At 37.2% G+C, this 21,261-nt stretch overlaps 1 protein-coding gene across 1 annotated transcript in view; it reads left to right on the top strand.

The window, feature by feature from the left end:
- Nucleotides 1–390: 390 nt before the first annotated feature.
- Nucleotides 391–21,261, top strand: part of osp (myosin phosphatase Rho interacting protein outspread) — a 309,866-nt gene continuing 288,995 nt past the window's right edge. The window contains 1 exon segment of the mRNA XM_089730127.1: nucleotides 391–987. Within this exon segment, the coding sequence (XP_089586253.1) occupies nucleotides 871–987 (117 nt within the window). The 5' untranslated portion in view covers nucleotides 391–870.

Here is a 21,261-nt window from a genome sequence, read left to right as displayed (position 1 = left end):
AATGTTCTAAATGTAATGGCAGCCATTTGTGGTGTAAGTTATTTTTGTCGACTGATCTATCTTTTTTGAGGTTTTATTTAGGTTTATCATGGGTTTTCGTGATGTACAAAGAGGTTTCAAAAACACTTAAATTTATTTAAAACTGGATTAGACCTAAAATTACTTTATCTAATTTAGCGCCATCTATAAGAAACTAAAGGTGAGAAAATGTGTCCCTCAAATATTTCGAAGCTCAACGAGAAATCGAAGCAGCGCAGCGCCACGTCCGTCCAAAAAAAAATTTACAATTCGTCAACAGATGGCAGTGCGCCCAGTAATTTACTGAACTGCGTGACAAAGATGGCCTAATATTGAAGTGTATGCAAAAAAACGAGATGGCGAATTTTCAACACATTGAAAGTTAAACTACTACATGAAGAGTGAAGTACAGCCAAATGAAAAACAACTAAAGAGAAGTTGTAAAACAACAAACTGAGCGCACAGTTTCTATTCTATCAGATGTAAAATGGACGGGCGGCTGTTCTGTCGTGCGCTCGTGAGCTCCGCGTGTTTGTTGTAATATCGAAGTTTATTGTTTTATGTTTTGACGTGTTTACGAATATTGTTTACGCGATTGTACGACTACTTCGGTGTACGGTTGCCGAAGGAGATTGTGTATAGTGCATGTGTTTTAATTTCATATGACGTTAGCGCTCACTTCACTTGCAGTGATTTCGCTGATAGCTCACTCACCGGTGGGTGTGCGCGTGATAAACTACGTGTTCGATTTCGAAAAAGGGCGAGAAATCGTCAAGTGTTTGTGTTCAACCGTACCATGATGGTGTGCACGGTGACATAGTGAACGTTGAATGACCCTGACCTCTGACAATCATGTCTGGGCGATCGGATTGCAGGAAATTTGCACCTAACATCTTCAATAAGAGCAAGTGTACTAATTGCTTTCGTCAAAAGGACGAGCATAGTGCCGAGGCTTTAGAATCTAATCGGGTAAGTTCCCTGTGCTTAAAAAATATTGTCGAAATACAAATGTCGAACGTGAATTCTAATCTCGTCTAATGAACGTGTAAATGTGAGTATGTGCTTGTATAGATGTACGTACTTGTGTAAGTGTAGACGTTTGCGTGCGTGGGCCTACACAACACTTTAGTTTCGAACTTTAGAAGCCGAAGTAACGGATTTGAAGTTATTAAAATAATACAGTAAAACGTGTTCCTAACGTCAATTATTCAAGATTTCGTATTGCGTGAGCTATGCTAAACTTTCCATATCGATTTTTTGTATTCGTTTTTGTAGGAAACTACCCTCAATATTCTACCGAAATCAATTTACAAATACAAATTTTTGTAACTTTTAAACAATATACTATTATTCGATATCACATTAGTACATAATGATTTAATAACACGTTATGCTAATTACGTAATGCCAAGATAGTTTTGAAATTCATTGTCACATAAAAATTACATTTCATTTGCAATTCAATTTCATTTATTTCTGTATTTGACATTACATATTTACGGAATATTGGATTTTATGGAATATAATTCGCCTAACCGCTACTTATCGTTCACTGCGACCTAATAGGTAAATAATATTTATATTTGTACTTACATCCAAGCGCTTGTCAATCCCGTGGCTTCGTCAGTTTTTGGACTCGTCAACGTCGACGAGCTCGCATAGATGCAAAAGATGTGTTCTTGCGCAATGTCATTAAAAAAACGACAAAAAGGCAAGATGTGTTTAAATTAATATAATATAGGTACCACTGATAAAAAAAAAATCGAGTTAATTGGGAATTTTCGTCCGAAATCATGAAAACTGGAAAGCATTCAAAACATTGCCTTGCTGGAAGTAAAATGACAAAAAAACCAAGCACCAGGAAAAACTGTCAAATCGTTTTTATAACCATATAAAACATACATTTTTGAATAAAACTTGCTTACGAATATGCAGATTTCCAAAGTGTTGATGAAAAATATTTCTTAAGCGATTGATTGTCAATCACGCGATTCTTCAATCGAAATATCCCGTTCTACAGGGTACTGAACCCCGTTTTATATCATTCTGTGTAAAAGGAGTTTATGACTCCAGTTCCTAAAGCAGTTAGTTGTACTAGATTTGTAGCAGAATGATACCAATGTTAATCAGTAGGATCTGAGTTACGTACTCTGAGTTACTGAAGTCGTCGTGGCCTAAAGGATAAGACGTCCGGTGTATTTGTATCTATGTATGCACCGGTTTTCGAATCCCGAAGGCAGGTATTTTCTAATGAAATACGTACTTAATAAATGTTCACGATTGACTTCCACGGTGAAGGAATAACATCGTGTAATAAAAATCAATCCCGCAAAATTACTATTTGCGTAATTACTGGTGGTAGGACCTCTGGTGAGGTACCACCATCCTACGGGTAGGTACCACCACCCTGCCTATTTCTGTCGTGAAGCAGTAATGCGTTTTGCTTTGAAGGGTGGAATAGCCGTTGTACTGTAAAAACTGAGACCATAGACCTCCTCCAGGTAGGTGACGGCATTTACGTTATAGATGTCTATGGCCTCCGGAAACCACTTAACATCCGGTGAGCCGTGCGATCGCCGCCAATGTAAGCAAAAAAAAAAACTTTTAGTAGGTAGCTAAGATGCTCATCGCCCGACTGACGCGACGTGTATCTTTTAGCCTACCTTAAGGAATAAGATGCTGTTTCAATAACTTTGGTGCAACGGATGCACTACACTAAACCAGAACCAGTCCGAATCATGGTAGATCTCTCAGTGGGCTTGCAACATTTCCTTCCACTAGTAATTAAGGGAAATTGTGTGAGTGTAATGTAACTAAGAACGGATGATGGGAGAGACACCGCAGTAGCTCTAGAAGGTCGCGACCGTATGTATCCCTGTCGAATAATCGATATTACAATAGTCAGTCTTGGTGGATTTACTGTTATCGTCAAGATCGTCTGAGACACTCAACTTTGAGGTACTCATACCTCACTACAAAAATAACGGGCAGATAATTAATGAATGCATTGCATGCACTAACCATGAGATTAAGCGAGGAACGGTAATATTTTAGCTACAATTTAATTCATACATTTATCTGTTCAAATTACAATTTATACATTAATTCGATATTTTTTTTCACTTACACATAAAAAAAATACTGAAAGACTTCACTAAATAGTGGAACGTGACATCTTTTAAACGGAATACATTCTTAAACACTTCAAAATAAACAGTAGAAAAGTCTTAGAAAGTTGTACAAATATGTAACAAATGTAGTGAAACAATAACTAAACAGAATCGAGGTCGTTTTTACGCATGCATGCGCATGAATCATTACATTACAGGGTATACAGCGAGCCGCTACGGGTCGACTGACTAGTTTAGTTGCTCAATTAATGTGTGCTTTGAAGATCGATATACTTATAATCTGCGTAATCTGAGACTTGCGAATCACAGGGTCAAGTTTATTTACATATAATACGAATGTTTCGATTTTTTAGAGATCCACGTTTAGAGGTCTCTGTCTCATGATCCTCATTACGCAAATGATATATACTAGGTACGCGTATTACAGACAAAAATAATGCGTAGTGTTATGCACCCAAACTTAAACTCTCGATACGAGCTCGCTTGCTACCGCCGCTGCGCCGGGCCGCGCTGTGTTTCACTGTCATACTTTCTGTTTACTATCTTAACTTTTATAAGACATTCAGGCAAGCATATGGTGATCCACGTGATACTTGGCTAGAACAGATCATAAACAAAATATTTGGCCAAACTAATTACGATAATATTTTAGAACTGTGAATTGAACATATAAAAATAGACAATGTCGAAATTCGCTAAAAGAGAGTGGAGTGTGATAGCCTCCTTTTTTCTGCCGCGAAGTAATCACGTCATATGGGTTAAGGTCTCCGGTATCAGCATAGCACCAGGTGTGTCGTGAGTCCGTCGATTGATATGTATTCCTGTGTAATATTTTAGTTAGAAGATCTAATTAACCCTTACAAATTAGGAGACACTGGTATTTGAGGATTATCCTCAAGTAGTCATTCGGAACTGCCTTATTCTGAATGTCCTAACTCCTCTTAGGTACTAGCGGTAGGGTATATTTTAAGCACGGGAAGGTCCCACCCGCCTTATCTGTTTCGAAACAATAATGCTTTCCGGTTTCAAAGGTATGTGAGCTATACCAGTTGTATCATATCAATTGAGACGTAATCTTATGTCAAGTTGGAATGGAACCGGCCACTTTATTTTGTCCCTGTCCTCCGGCAACATCAAGTGTATTGTATGTACAACTATCCAGCTACAGAATAAAATAATAATGGTACCAAAACTAATATTGATTTCATAATGGAGCAGTGTGAATGGCAGGTTGACCAATAATACAAGTGTATGCTAGGGAACAATCCTATCAGTTAATTTATTGGAACACGAAATACTATCGATCAAATTTTCATTTTCCTATTGTATATTGCATGAGTTTATTGCATAATAAAACTTTAATGTTAACAAAACCAGAATTATAATCCAGTAAACATCTAAACTTGAAAAAATGCTGTGTGTTGTAATAAGCCATGAGTTGTCTTGATAACCTTAAAAAGATCTTCACGGCCACGTGGTAATTACCTCGTTATTGTACAACAAATATAACTCTTGAGCCGTTCCAACTTAAACGCTCAGAATAAACAATCAAAGGACTATGTATCCGTATAAATAACAATAGTCGATAGTACCCGGTCCATTAACAATAAAAGCCAATATTGTGCCATTAAATTGCCATTAAAATAAACGTGCAATGACATTATACGGTTCAACAGCAGTCACTCAGAAATCTAACGCGGAGAATTGACTAACAAGTCTAGAGAAGGACGGTGTTATACAAAATAGGATGCGAGTGAAAGAGGTAAATCTATCTTCTATGTCGGATTTTAATCAGATAATGAGGCGGCAGACGTATTCGATAATTTCGGTTTTAATATAAATAATAACTCACTTACGTTCGTAAAGGCACCTGTGACAACATTGTGTACGCGATAACTAACCCCGTTGAGGCCCGCACTTAAAGTTACTTATCGATGTCTCTCAAGCAAAAAAATAACATCCCTATATAGTGTTTTAAGTACACCCAACAATCCCTGTAGGTTCGGGAACAATTACTCAAATGCCATGATTGGATTTTTAAAATCGCTAACCATGGCATTATTTGTTCTTCTATACCTAAAAGTTCATTTTTGTGTAATATTGCTTGCTGGCCGCTAATTTTACGTTGTGTATTAAAAAAAAAGATTGATATTAAATGTACAACATTAAAATGTGGATTCCCGAATAAAATTAGTTTATTATTGTACGACTTTGGTTTATGAATGGATCGGTTACCATTTAAAGTATTTTGATGGTTTACATATTAGCTTAAATTAACTAATAACGCCAGTCGTTTGTCAAGGTGATTTTACAAAACGACCCGTTTTGGCTGCACGTGACGCGATGTCAAAGCCAAGGCTACTCATGAAAAACCATACCATTCTGCATAATACAAAATATTTACTTCCGAATATCGACCTTGCTGTACTATAAATAAAGATTGTTCAAACACAATTATGGTCGTATATAGATGGAAATGTCAGCCTGAGTATTGTTACATTCGGACAATTATCTTGACAAATGCTTCACTAACGAAGCATAGTGGTGCGCGCCATTTTGGATGCGCATGCGCAGGTGACGCGCCGATAATAACATGGATAATGATTGTTGTTAAACGCTATGAGACATATTAAAGAAATGCTAATTTCTTTTATTTGTTCACTTGTGCTAAAGACGCCGGAGAAAGTTGAAGTTTCTTTCTAAGAAAAGTTGAATGAATGTAAATATATACCTATTTATTACAAATGTACCGATTTTTTTATCAGATTTTATTTTTTTATATAAAAAAGATGGTATTTAATATATTATACGCAAAAAAAAACGCATCGTAAGACCACAAAAAATGATCATTTAAACAAATCTGGTCTTTTCTTGTGACCGGCTTGCGAATTTCCTACGAGGTTCGGCCATCCCGGGTATCTGGGACTAAAGCCAACCATTAAACGACTCTCCTACAACATAGCTTGAACGTCTGAATCTCGCTTGAGAGAGATACTAGTTGCGTTCGCGATCAAAATTACAACCACACACTCGGCTACCTGAAGGACGCCTGAGCGATAGTCATTGGCAAAATCGCTTTTTTTCCCTATTCTAGTAACCTCGAAGGCTCATGCTAGATTCACAGAACGATTAGATGAGCCCACGGGGCTCTATCCTGTTGATGTTGTTAACATTAGCCCTAGCAAGAGCTTCTAGAATCTACTACCGGATCGGAAACGCGACCTACTGAGAAGATCCGATGAGAAATTCAGTGAGCTGTGTCTGTAGGTTAATTTACTCGCCGAACCCTTCCTCGTCAGCGACGGGTTCAAGCAACGGTAACCGGTGCTTGAGGTACCTAAAAGCATCGATAGTGGATCGGGAGGATCCGAAATGACGTGCTTAAGGCGATGTGGACTGTTTACCATTCGGTCCACAGGATCGAGTATGTAGTTTCTGACGGCCAGGACATGAGGGTTTTCGTATCGCGCCGCTCGAAATGCCGCACTGATGCCAACTGAAGACACCTACTGATGGAGTCCAGCTCCATAACATCGTGGAGATCCGCGTTTCTCACGAACCACTGTGCTTGACCGACGGGTTAAAGGGGCTTTAAGTTAGTGCGGACCGCGTGAGCGGACACTAAACTGGCATAGGTCATGACCGGACGTATGCAAATTTTGTATATTGTCACCTTATTACGAAGAAATCGTCTTTGTCGGCCATTGTCATCGGTGGCCCATCAAGTCGTCCAGGCCGTTGGACCAGAAACAACTTGTCGTGTCGGAACGCGATATACCGCCAACTTTCCACTTCTTAATATCAACTTTACGGCACGTTAGAGTGCAAGTAGGCCGCCGCAGGAACTCGGCCTCGGTCGCTCCGAACCGTGGCCTCATACAGAGGGACTGGAGCTGAGCGTTGGTCATCTTCCTGCCCCCAGTCGAACGGCGTAAGATGGTGGACTCTCAGATGTTGAGCTGTCGCTGGCGAATATCAAAGCCACAAAAATCTGCAGCGATAAGTCCGGTCCTATTTGACCGCCGAGAACACGACGCTGCTCCTGAAAGGCTGTACACGCTGCGAACGTATGCTTCGCGGTATCATCGTGCCACAATGGTGAAACTCCATCGTCGGCTCCCTGGCGGTAATACCTTTTGAGTACTACCAAAACAGCCGTGACACGTCAGCGCTTGCGTCAGTCTGAAGGTGAGACCATCTTGATTACGGTTCCCAGTCTGCAAACACAGGGTCAACCTCCTCGATGACTCGTAGACCGACAGTCTGATGGTTTCTACAGATCAAGCGAAATCAATCTTATAATTTTTAATGGCATGAGCTAATGCGAAATTAAACATCAGTAAATTTTGGATAAAACAAACACTAAATTCTCGCGTCAGTAACAAAAATCGTGAAACCAACTCTAGGGTCGATGCTCCACCCAATAGCCGCACTATTAACAATCACGTCAATAAAATTAATCGTCAACAATAGAAAAGGGCGTATGTGATCACATTATTTAATATTGTACATGTTTATGTTGTTATTAACTCGCACATTATTATTCAATGTGTCCGTTATCAGTGTGTGCATTTGTTATCTGTACAATTTTCATATTGTAATCTCGGTTTTATTGAATTTTTTTTAATTCAACCAACTTGAACATATAAAAACTTATATCCATTTGAAAATAGATGCTAAATTTCAGAAGTTCAAAGAAATCGCTTAAAACGACGAACAAGCGAAAATTTACCGTTCTGTGCTTAATAAGTACAGGTTGAAGTGAAAATTTAGCTTTTCCCGCTTTCTCGCAACGCGGGTTCACGCATATTGTGGGTCACGAACATTATTTGTTTTAACTAAATTAACGTTTTGCGAAGGCTTCGTTTTTATGTCTTTGTTGTCTATGTCGACCCTGTTTTTTTGCGGTTAAAACATACCACAATACGAATACCTATAACTAAACGTTGTTGACATCCATTTTTTACGTTTAGCGGATTGAATTGAAACCAATTTATACTCACTCATACGTGATCGACCTTCAACGTAAATTGAATGAAAAGTCTAATAACAATTCGTCGACTCCCAAAAAATCACAAAGGCACATTATATGGACTTAATAAATTCTACGGGACTGTTCGTGCGTTGATTCTAATTTGATATCATTTACAAAAGCTTCAAATTAAAAATTCACCGCCTTTTCGTGTGTACCCGCTAATTCTACCGACAAAACGACTGTGGACTCACAGGGATCATAAATCTAACCTACAAACGAACAACTGTAAATATTGACTCCCATGCTTTAAACTATACTGAAACGTTTACGACCACAGTTGCTGGCGCCTAAATCCATTTGAACCAAACTACGGCGCAACAAAGACGAGAATACTTTAAAAAAAATGAATTGTACGTTCCTGTACAACGACCGACGTAATGGGAGCTCCGTTGACGTATCGACGGCGTTTCAACGTGCGACGAGAGTGACGGACCAGTCTAGAATGGTGGGGCTGACTTGTAGTGTAGCATAAAAAGGAGTGCGTGAGGAATGCGCCTGCGAGATCGTCAGGTGCAACGGCCGCAAGCCCCGCCCCTTACTGGCATTTTTGTGTACCCGCCTAATGTGTGTCGACATTAACAGAAATCGAAGCCGTCGCCTTTAACACCGAATTAATAAACGTTGTAACGCTTTTATGACCTTACTGTGTAATTTCGCTTTGATGTCAACCGATAGGCGATTACAGCGGAGTCATCAGAGATCATATCGGTATCCCGCCAGTAGAGAATTAGCAGCAAAACAAACGGGTACTGCGCTGACGAAAACTATCGGATAAATAAAGTTTGAATGCTATCTGCGAACCGTTAGTAACACAATGGGCTGCCCGCACTAAATAACAATATTATGTGGGTCGCTGTGCTAACGCGACTCCGGATAAGGCGAACAATTAAAATAAACATCACCTATTTGACGGCGCTTAATGTCTGCGCAACGTAACCTGATAGCATATTATAACATCTTTATATTAAACCGTGCTATTTGAAAACCTCTTCATTTGTCATGGCACTACGAGAGCTAAATAATGTTATCTCGATTCGCATTTTATTCCGGACCGATGTACCGTTTATAAAATAGTCTTCAAGTCAGATGTCGTGTTTTATGCCAGTTTTTCTTGTTTTCTAAGCAGGGCAAATTTAAATTGTAAAGTATAATGTGTGACATTGTTTTATTAATGCACCTGATTGAATCATCTTAGTTGGCTGAATTTCATATTGTTTCGGGTAAAGTCAATGAGCTTCTAGAAAGTTTTTTTTTTCTCATCGACAATATACTAATTGGCGTTTTTAATACACCATAATATCACTATGGTGCGTTACTATTTTCAGAATTTGTGGTTTAGCTAAAATATATTAGAAATACAGAGAAACACACTGTAACGACGTTTTTAAATATGTATACCTCACAAAATTGTCATTTTCTGGCGGAAAAATCCTAAAACAGTGTCTGTGCCAAATACATCGACAGGCAGAATAGGGTTTTGTTTTCTGCCATTTGATTACGGAGCCCTAAAAGAGAATGTTCTTTATACAAATTATCACGTTACAATTCGTTCGGCTGCTGTTGTCATAAATCTCGGAATAGTTTGTTTAGCCATGTGCAACGAATTAAATTCAAAGCCATTATATCTGCAATATATGATCTAGTCTAAATTGTTCCTGTGTTCGAGCCTTAAGAATTATATAGTAAGGTGATTTCTTAATGCTTGCATGTGAAAATTATAGCAACTGTTTATTTGGAATTTTAAATGAGCAGTCAATAGACAGCTATCTGTCGCTTGGTAAGAAAAAAACAAGCAGAGACATCGACATTCCTAATAATCGAAGTTTAAATTCCTAAACGCTAACAGGCCAGACGGCCGTCTGGTGTAGTGGTAAGTGACATGGTCACTACACAAGGGGGTCGCGGGTTCGAATCCCGCCAAGGGAAGATATTTTGTATGATAAATATATATGTCTTTTCCAGGGTTATGGATGTATATTAAATATGTGTATGTGTATAATAAAAATCTTATATTTATTTCCGTTATCTGGTACCTGTAACACAAGTTCTTTACGAACTTATCACGGGACCAGTTAACGTGGCGTGACTGTTAGTAAAATATTTATTATTTATTTATTTATTTACGACTGAATTACATTTTATGGTTAATACGAAGAGCAAATTAAAAGAGCGTTAACTTTTAAAAAGTGCTCATTAATGTGATTTTGATATGACTACTAAATCCGTGCAATAAAAGGCTGTTTTTTCCTTAAGGTTTTATTGCCTTAACGTCTCTCGAGTCACGATGCCTTCTGCAATTTTACATATAATTTATTAAAAATCTATACAAACTACTTTGGATCTTTTCTATCATTTCTTAGTAAAAACCTCTCCAATAGTAAATATTGAAATCTTTATTTGAATATATCTTTGTTAAAAATAATAACAATTTTATTGTTCATTATTTAAAAAAAAACAATTTACACACAATTTACAATTTAAAAGCTTCAAATACTACGAACTACTGAAGCGGAGGCTTGGTGTTAATGGCTAGAAAGATAAGTATGTATGTGTGCATATAATAAGTGTAAATTTAAATGCGAGATAAGTAGTTTTAATTAGTAGGTTAAATTATTCCTGGTAGTATCCAATTACATATATTAACTTACACATAAAAATTATGTACCAAAAGTTACTGTTACTGTTAGATAATGCTCTATACTCTATAGCGATAAGTAGACATTCGCACCTGTTTTTTGTGCAATAAATTTTCTATCTAATAAAGTAACTTAAATTACCATTGGACCGTGAACAGTCGACACAGCGAGGCGGGCCTTAGCGCTAATTGTGCACGGCCAAATTATTGCGTTTATAGAGCACGTGCTTAATTACTAGTCGCTTTTGATGTAATCCCGATAAATTAAAAAAAACTGGAAAAAATATGAATTTGCGTAATGATTAGGGAATAACGAAACTGCCTAGATACCACTGCCAATATAGAACATAAGGGAAAAAAAATAATATACCTCATACAAACCACACTTAAAGATATGGTTAATGTATCTGTATAAAAATGATTTTCAATAATTTTATAAATTACTAGGATCTAATTAATGCTTTAGCCGTATGTGACCACGAAAACTGTAAAGCATTTGAAAATACAGATATTGTAAAATGAAAATAATAAAAACGCTTATTTCTTTCTTTATTCCTGCATTAAACCGTCCGTACCTTTATATCGTCGAGTAAACACGTATTGATTTTCATGACTGTTCAAAAGAGTTCATCAACCAAGAAGAAATATCTCTGCAGTGTAAACTAAAAACGCAGACCAACACATATTTAACACGCATCATTCGTGACGTATAAAAAGTAATGCTGCTTTTTATGTTATATTTATCGGTCATGTTCCCATCTAAAACACGGGCCGGTTTGTTAGAACCGAAACGAATCGAAATGCTTAGGGATGCCACTTTAGATTGATGTCAGTTACAAAAATACACAGCCAACACTATATTTTTTTTTTTTTTTTATTGCTTAGATGGGTGGACGAGCTCACAGCCCACCTGATGTTAAGTGGTTACTGGAGCCCATAGACATCCACAACGTAAATGCGCCACCCACCTTGAGATACAAGTTCTAAGGTCTCAAGTATAGTAACGACGGCTGCCCCACCCTTCAAACCGAAACGCATTACTGCTTCACGGCAGAAATAGGCAGGGTGGTGGTACCCACCCGCGCGGACTCACAAGAGGTCCTACCACCAGTAATTACGCAAATTATAATTTTGCGGGTTTCATTTTTATTACACGATGTTATTCCTTCACCGTGGAAGTCAATCGTGAACATTTGTTGAGTACGTATTTCATTTGAAAAATTGGTACCCGCCTGCGGGATTCGAACACCGGTGCATCGCTCAACACGAATGCACCGGACGTCTTATCCGTTAGGCCACGACGACTACTATATTTATGAAAGCACCTTAAGCCACGTTGTTTATATCTTTTTCTACAGCAAAAGGAAATCGTCCAATAAGCTGAAACTGTTGTTCTGCAAACTAACTTATTATAATTTTGTTCGATCGGGTAAAATAATAGATACTTCTCATATGCACTCAGCGTACACACTCAGCATTTATTCTGTAGAATGGCTAGACTTTCGAAAAATGTGACTTTGCCTGGCAAATATCATAGTAATTAATTACGTATTTTTATATTTTAATGATAGTCATAACATACATTCGAGCATTGAGTTTTTTTCATACGAAAAATCCGACATCGAGTACATGTAAACTTACTATATACGATAACTGGCCCGAGTTTATTTTACCAATCTAAGACCTCAACCTTGGGTGTAAAGATGGGCATTGACGTTGTGATGTTTATAGGCCCCTCTAACGTCTTAACACCGAGGACACGTGTTGAGCTCATCTGCCAGTGTTAGATAATAAGAAAAATAAACATTCAGTAGAAGTGGCTAAAACAGACTTCCTTCTGGTTTTTGATGCAGACCCGTTGAAACTCTAAAATTGGATACAGTTAACAACCCTAGTCGTACCGTTAAGTTGTCGTTCCGATAGAGCAATAAACATGAGCGTATGTTAATAATATAATTGCTTGTTTATCCGTGACCCTGTGATGTTTACGCGTTGAACCGGAACACCTCATTAGCGATTTTATAGAGAAGAAACCTTGTTCAATTAAAACACGAATTCGTTTGACTCGTAATAGAGATAATAAATAGTATCTATAAAGCATGTGTACATTCGAGCTGTGAAGTAAATTTTATAAGCGTAGACCACCCATGAAATACTAGTTAGAACATTGAACAAATATAATTATAAATATAATTTACTGGTGGTAGGACCTCTTGTGAGTCCGCGCGGGTAGGTACCACCGCCCTGCCTATTTCTGCCGTGAAGCAGTCATGCGTTTCGGTTTGAAGGGTGGGGCAGCCGTTGTAACTATACTGAGATCTTAGAACTTATATCTCAAGGTGGGTGGCGCATTTACGTTGTAGATGTCCATGGACTCCAGTAACCACTTAACACCAGGTGGGCTGTGAGCTCGTCCACCCATCGAAGCAATAAAAAAAAATATTTATAAAAAATTTGGAAAGTGTTTCCGGTTGCATAATTATTTCCAGATTGCTAAACGGTACAACGATTACCATGATAGGGAGTTTTTAAACAAATATGGTTAAATTGTACGCGTTGTTTAGTTAAAGAGACATTTATGTGTACCTAATTAATTACGTATTTCTACACACTATATTTTACATTTTTTGAAAAGTTCACACTATTAGTGGTTTCCTTTACATAACTCACGTATTGAGAATTAGTTTTCATAATTATCAACGTGTGCCCCAACAAAAATGAAGCGGATTATGAAGAGACTACTTAATATAAAATAATAATATTTTAAACGGTTTAAGAAACAAAAAAATTTATAAAATTTACCTGCTTTTACAACTGCGAAACATTCGCGCTGTCTCAAAATCACGCGGGAAAATCTTGCCGCCATTGTTCCGTTCAGAAATGTTTAGATGAGCAAGGATCATGTTTCGTAACTCATTGCTATTGTTGAATCGATTTCAGACGAAGTGTCAACACTACGTGTTTGTTTACCATTGTTAAGGTGTTTGGTTTTTGCTTTAAAAACTATATCCTTTGTTGATGAAACACGATGAGCGTTGTCTTCACAGAATTTATAAACAGTCCGCCGATTTATCACCGTGTAATATTGCAAACACGCACATACTCCAGTATAATATAACTAGCTATATCGATAATAAAATCCTAATTGCTCTTAACAATTTTTGAGCTTGCGATGAAATACCCGAGTAAATATTACAATTTGATTAAATTGCTGACCAACAGTTATAATTGGTTCTTAACACCACTAGGCTTAGGCATATTTTTTGCTGTTTTTTTTCTACTATTGTGGCAGGTATTTGGGTGGCGATTAGTAATGATTACCGCAATTTGTAAATTTGTATAGTCGAGTACATTGAACGGTAGTAAAACAATTGAAATTGCTGTACGCTGTGGTCGTCTGTAGCTAGATTAGCATACCGGTCGGAGTTTGCCTACGCACTCTAAGCCGATCCATCATATTTGCTGTGTGCGTAGACGGAGATGTTTCATTTTGGTTCAGGGCTTTCGTTTCTTTTTTAGAATTTCTGAACGAATAATTTTGATGTTATTTTTAGCAAAAATATTTCAGTAGACTACGTTTTACCCTTTCTGACTGTGACGTTGATTTGTTTCATAAAGTGTACCTATAATGGCGTCCTAGTACATCAGTAGGACTATGAAAATTATAAAATTAATGCATTTTTTTAAAATAAAAGGCTAACACAGGACATTCAGATTAGTATTTTGTTAGTATTGAATTTCGATCAATGTCGACCCTAATACAAAGCAGAATTTGCAGAATGTAAAATTACTAAGCATTTGCTGCGACTCGCGATTTTAATCTATTCGCAATGACTTAAGTCACATTTTCCTTTGCCTTCATCTTGGTTGCCTTTTTGCTCAGTTCTCTGAAGGAAAAGTAATGGCTTTCATGTATCCTTAGCTGTCTGAAGGTTTTACAACAAATGAATTGCTTGTAGCAAGAATTACTTTGCAATTTGAATAAGGATAAACCTATCGGTAACTATGCTGATTTTCATCATGGGTTTTGTAGAGAAGCGCTTGTGATACTGTGCTTGCTCATTGCGTAGGTACGCATATCGATTTTAACGCCGGTTCGTACGATCAAAGATATCTCAGAAGATGAACTGTTCACAATCAGTACAGATCCCCACGAATCGTTCTCCGGGTATACTCTCATACTAGGGCGTGTTGTGACACGGGTAGGTACCATCATCCTTTCTATTTATGGCGGGAAGCAATACTGTATTCAGATTCAGACCCAAGGTGGGTTATGCGCTATTAACCCATCAATCCATTAAAAATAAAAACAAACATTCAAACGCCAACAACAAAAATTATATTTTTATTTGCAAGTAGTTATTAGAAAATCAACGTCGCAATGCTAGGCTTCGACTCTCAAACCGAACGGTTACTGGTTACGTGCTCGATACCACCACTGCGTAATGTTTTAAAATTGGTCAAATGAGTGCGTCCCGTTATCAATGTGACACAAAGGAAGCCCTTGAAATAACAATATCTCAAAACCGAACGTTGGCTAATTCTCATTCTTCACAGACAATAGACTTACAATCTGTCATAATTTATAACTAACAATAAAAAACTATGTAGTTGGAATGTATTCAACGCAATACTAATAATATTTATACACACATAATAACTAAACTAAAATATGTTTTTTTTGATTTATTTTTGCGAATTGAACGACGATGATAATAAATAAATACGGTTATTGTATTTTTTTGTCACATGGTCCTTCGGCGCGGCGTATTGATTAAGATGGCCCGTCGTCTCTTTTATACATGTACATCCGATTGTAAAAGTCCTCAGCGGTAGGTAAGCAGAAAGTAGCCTGGCTATATCATGTACTGCTTTTAAAATAAAAAACAAATTACTTACAAATATAAGTTATTTAATCTTTATGAGCGTTTATGAGATTTAATACAAAACGTGTATTCTTATAGAAAATTTATGGAGGCATGTAGATTTTTACAAAAGTTTTAATCAGATTGGCAGCATTTATTAACTTAAGTAAATACAGACATCAAATCTCTTGACTGTACAATTCTGCTCTAATTAATATCATCGTATTGTGTTTAAGATTTCAGCTAATAAAATCTAGTAATAATCTGACGTTAAAGATTTAATTATGATTTAATCTACTGGTGGTAGGACCTCTTCTGGGTCCGCGCGGGTAGGTACCACCGCCCTGCCTATTCCTGCCGTGAAGCAGTAATGCGTTTCGGTCTGAAGGGTAGGGCAGCCGTTGTAACCATACTGAGATCTTAGAACTTATATCTCAAGGTGGGTGGCGCATTTATGTTGTAGATGTCTATGGGCTCCAGTAACCACTTAACACCAGGTGGGCTGTGAGCTCGTCTACCCATCTAAGCAATAAAAAATAAAAATGTTGGATACGTAAAGGTTGGAGTAGCTGCTTTATAATCTTCCTTCCAATATAAGGTTCATTGATTGTTTGTCTAGAAGTGCGCGCGTGACCTCCGTACGCCTCCGCGCAATCTAACGCTAACCAACTGTGCCAACAAGGGACAAACCGATGGAAATGAATAATACTAATTTCAGCAATTTGCTGTCGAAATGTTTTGTGAAACGAGTGCTCATTGGCGATGAAGGTTGAAGGTAAGCAGGCGCGCTATGACTTGACCCGCCAACATTAAGATTGTATGTATATTACCTGTGGGTAAGCGAGCCAAAAAAACAGCTGATCGTCTTTAATTTTGAATGAATAAAATATCCTTAACTTTCTTTAACAAATACTTATGTATATGTCGGAGAAGCCAGAATTATTAACACCATCGTCAATCATAGGGGCGAATAGGGTTGTGGCGTTTATGAACGCACATTTTTATGATGCGTAAGCCGGAACGCACGAGATGTGGGAAAAAGAATAGTCTGTGACACGGGACGTTTTTACCGCCAAAAATTTAAAACTTAAAAATAATTTATAATGTGTTTAATAACTAATGTAATATAATTACTTAGAATTGTTTATGCCACCACAACAATAAAATTTATTTTGTTTCAACTGTGATGCTAATTACATAAAACACGACTTTACGGCGAAATAAAGAAGGGACTCTATATGAACTCCCTCAGGGTGATCGAGCTAAGAGAAATATTGAGTGCACCAATCACGTTTGTCGTTTTAGAAGAATTTAGAAATGTTCTCTTGACGTTAGCAAACAAAAACGAATGACAGTTCTTAGGACGGAGGCACCGCTCTTCAAGACCACTTCGATAAAGCGGCACGACACGAGAATTCTCTCACCGTGGCCGTCGGTAACTACATTCCCGATCCTGCGGAAAGAATGGAAAGCAGTCGACGTCGCCCCAAACACGTCATTTTGGATCCTCCCGATCCACTAACTTTTTTTAGACTAGGTTCGCTTCACTCGCGGTACGACAATAACTGCGGGTAACATCGCGGGACTCAGCTATAAATCAACAATAAAATATAATGTTTCCGAAGCGAAGCGAGGGCGGGTCGCTAGTATAAAATAATAAATGAAAAGACCTAAACCTTGATACCGTATTTTATCTGTAGCTAATGAACCAATACTTACCTGTGTCACTTTAAACTAGAATGCATTCCTGCTTTGGCCAAGAAACAGGATAGATTGTCGTGCTACCAAATTAGTGTATCATGTTTATGTATTTATGTAAAGTGTTTTAAGAAATCGCTCAGTGCACTAACATATCAAATCGTAAAGAAGAAAATCACATGTTGCCTTTATCGAAATTGATTTCTCACGATCAAGAGCTCATGAATAAAAGAAGCGTAGGTACCTTAAAAATTGATTCCGACGTCGAACTACAAAAGGCCGCTCATTTGCACACACCGAACCGCTCGGAGCTGATTTCGAATGTACATTTTTTGGCAGAAAACCAGCCTTAAGATCGGAGATGCGCGTTGCGTGACCGGCGAGCGCTGGAATCGATTACATGCCGTATTTTCTTACAAAACCGTTCACTGATTAGGGATTAAAAAAAAAAAACAATCTTGCAGAATACATTGATTTTAATTGAGGTTTATTTTGAGAATAATCGTGTATTCCGTACATTACATAAGTTTAGAGAAAGATCATATCACATAGAGTTGATAAATAAATGTAGTTTAAAAACTAACTAGATAATGGCCGAGCATGGCTCGGTTTTTTTTAAAAATATAAATTGTGTTTTTTAGAAATTATATTTAAATACGAATTACATATTGATAAAATGATGAAATGTGAATAATACTTTTCGATCTTACGGACAGAAATAATAAAAAAATATGAACTGGTTATTTAAAGAAAAAATCAAAATTATCGATGAAGTTGATTATTGAAAACACGAATAAAAAAACATTTTCTGAAAATAAATCGTAGCTAGATCGATTTATCGCCCCCGCAATCCCCTGTATACTAAATTTTATGAAAAGTCAAGTTAATTGGAGTTTTTCAGATCGATGAAAATTATGTTCATAGATTCCGTTATATACAAACAAACATACATAAGGATAAACCTAATAAAATAGTGTTAAAAGTGGGCAACCCTTATCATTTTATTAATCACCGCAGGGTGACCAATGAAACAGTAATACATTTTAATAGTTATCTTAGTGAATAGATATTACAATGAGAGCGAGTCCAACACCTTGTAAGGACAAATACTTCTGGGCGACAGTAAAACAACATACCTGGGATATCTGAGTGAGTGGACGAGAGGACGTGCTTAGCAGGACAATTTACATCCTGTGCTGTTTAATACTGTGTTTGTATTGAAATTCTTGCTTAATATAAAGGCTTGAGAGTTAATTGTGGATTTAAGATCCTTTGGTCTCTTGCGCATCAAGTTTGAAAACATACTATTGATGGGGTGTATTGACCTCGCCATAAAAACCTTTACCATAGGACGTCCTCGTCTATCTGTTACGAAAAGTCATGTGTTCCAATTTATAGGCTATCACAGCCCTTATACAGTGCAACTGGGACTTCGACCTCATGTCTCAAGATGTCCATGGACTCTAGCAACCGTTTGTCTGCCAACTAAAACAAAAAAAGTTATGCAGTTATATGCAATAGAAATTATAACTTCAGAAGTATTCTATCTGATGCTAATTTGCTACAGATATTTGTATCTTTTAGGACTGTTTTATTTTTGCGTCGAGTTTCAAGTTGCAACAATGTTAAAGAACTGCTACCTCTGCTGCTTCTCTTTGGCATTTGATGTTTTATATATTCTAGTCTCGACATCTGATGACGTCTACCTATATCATCAATAAACAAACTTGGTAGAGCATTTAAGACATATTACAAAGTATTATTGTCTTCTGCAGTTAAATGCCGGGTCTCTGAATGATTATCTTTCTTGGTCTGGGTTGGACGAACTCACAGCCCACCTGGTTGTTAAGTGGTATCTACAACGTAAATGCGCCACCCACCTTGAGATGTAAGTTCTAAGGTGTTAGTATAATTACAACGGCTGGCTGCCCCACCCTTCAAACCAAAACGCATTACTGCTTCACGGCAGAAATAGGCAGGGTGGTGATACCCACCCGTGCGAACTCACAAGAGGTCCTACCACCAGTAAGTACCATCTTCGATTACTTTATCATACGCTCATCTTCTGTTGTAGGCAATAAAATAAATTTTAGGTACTGGTATTAGGGCGCCTTGTAAACGCACTTGCAGGTACTATCATCCCCTTTTTTCGGTCAGGGGCCGAATTTCATACGAGATATTTGCGCTTAGGGGACGCGCGGGGTATGTGGCACAGGTACTGCTAACCTGCCCATTTCTACCGAGAAGCAGCCGCTACATACTTATCTATATATTAATACGTGAAGCTAAAACTTTGTACCCATCTTTACAAAACTTGCGCTGACGAATGAGTATGAAATTTCCCATACTTATAGAGAATATAGAGAAGGAGTGCAGAATGTTAATATTTCTTTTTAATTAAGAATAAAGAATAAATTAAAAAATCAATAAATAAAAAATACACACACTATCATGTATTTGACACACAAAACACTTAAATATACTCTTTAGTTTATTGTTAAAGTCTGTGGTCAAATAAAGAATACATTAATATTGTTTGTCTATAATATTATTTGTCTATAGTCTCGGCGAAATCTGTGATTAGAAGTATAATGATCTTTGACAACAGAACCATAATAATGTTCAAACTTATAAATTTCAATAAATTATAGTCAAGGGACTGAGGGACCACTAGTAGACTTAAAACTGTGGATGGATCTCCAAGTGGGTGGAATTTACGTTGATGTCTATGGTCCCCGGTAATCACTTCACACCCGGTGGGCCTTGAGTGCGTTCACTCGTCTGAGCGATAAAAACAAGAATATCTAAAAAGCTCATTATAAATAAATAATATATTTACGATTGTCGAATAAATTGTTTGAAAATACATTCTGGCTAACGTCGCGTCGGGTCGTTAGTGAGTTTTTATGTGTTCGAAACCTCGCTTCGTTTTAATTAATCCGTGTCTTTTTTTTGTTTTTTCAGGTACGTTACGCAGGGTGCTCAATTATTTGGAGTTAAAGGACTTTAAGGAGTTTTTATATTCTGATGAAAATGTTTAACCTTAATCTCTTACTGTATTTACTAACTACTCCACTGTAAACGCAAAACTACATTCCAGTCGTTAATATCTCTAACAAACCTATTGAAATCAGACGTAACCTTTTAATTTATAAAACTAGATCAAATAGATACCTACCCAATTCAGACTCTCCTGAACGTCGAGAATGTAACTAAACGTACAAAAAAGGTACTAGACTCTTTAAGAACATCTCATTTAAATCAAGAGGAAATTGATGTCCTTTTTAACCTATGTTCAGATTACTCTTCATAGATTCCATCTTCCCGACAAGCCTTTATCATTTTCTCCAAGTATCGAACACGAAATTAAAACCACTAAAAATTAAATTTTATAAAATTGGCTCACAACATTTTCTCATAATTTAACGCGCGAAAAATTTTATTTTTCATATTTTTTTGTCATAAAACGTACTGAGCACCCGCACTGGTGCTTAATGGCCCACAGCCCTGCCTATATCTGCTGAGAACCAGTAATACATTCCAGTTTGAAGCCTAAGGCAGCCTTCAAACGAAACAATTGACACGTATACCTCGTGCTTCAAGTGGGTGGTGGCATTAACCCCTTTTGAATAATATGGGTTCCGTTAACCCTAAACACCATGTGGGCTAGAGAACTTCTAGCCTCATATATACAGCTATAAATAACATACAAATTCCTTTCATCTACGTTTTATATATAGTAGAAATAATTCCAGTGTCCATTGTAAAAATTTAAGTACGTAAGTATATATATTCTGTAATTAGAATTTCAACTTTTAATTGTCTTTTAATAAACTAAATCATTTAAAAACATCATTAGACAACATACTCGTCAAGATC

The sequence above is a fragment of the Bombyx mandarina genome, chromosome 10 (genome assembly GCF_030267445.1).
Source record: "Bombyx mandarina strain Sakado chromosome 10, ASM3026744v2".
In the NCBI taxonomy this organism is placed as follows: domain Eukaryota; kingdom Metazoa; phylum Arthropoda; class Insecta; order Lepidoptera; family Bombycidae; genus Bombyx; species Bombyx mandarina.
This window is presented reverse-complemented; position numbering and strand designations above follow the sequence as displayed.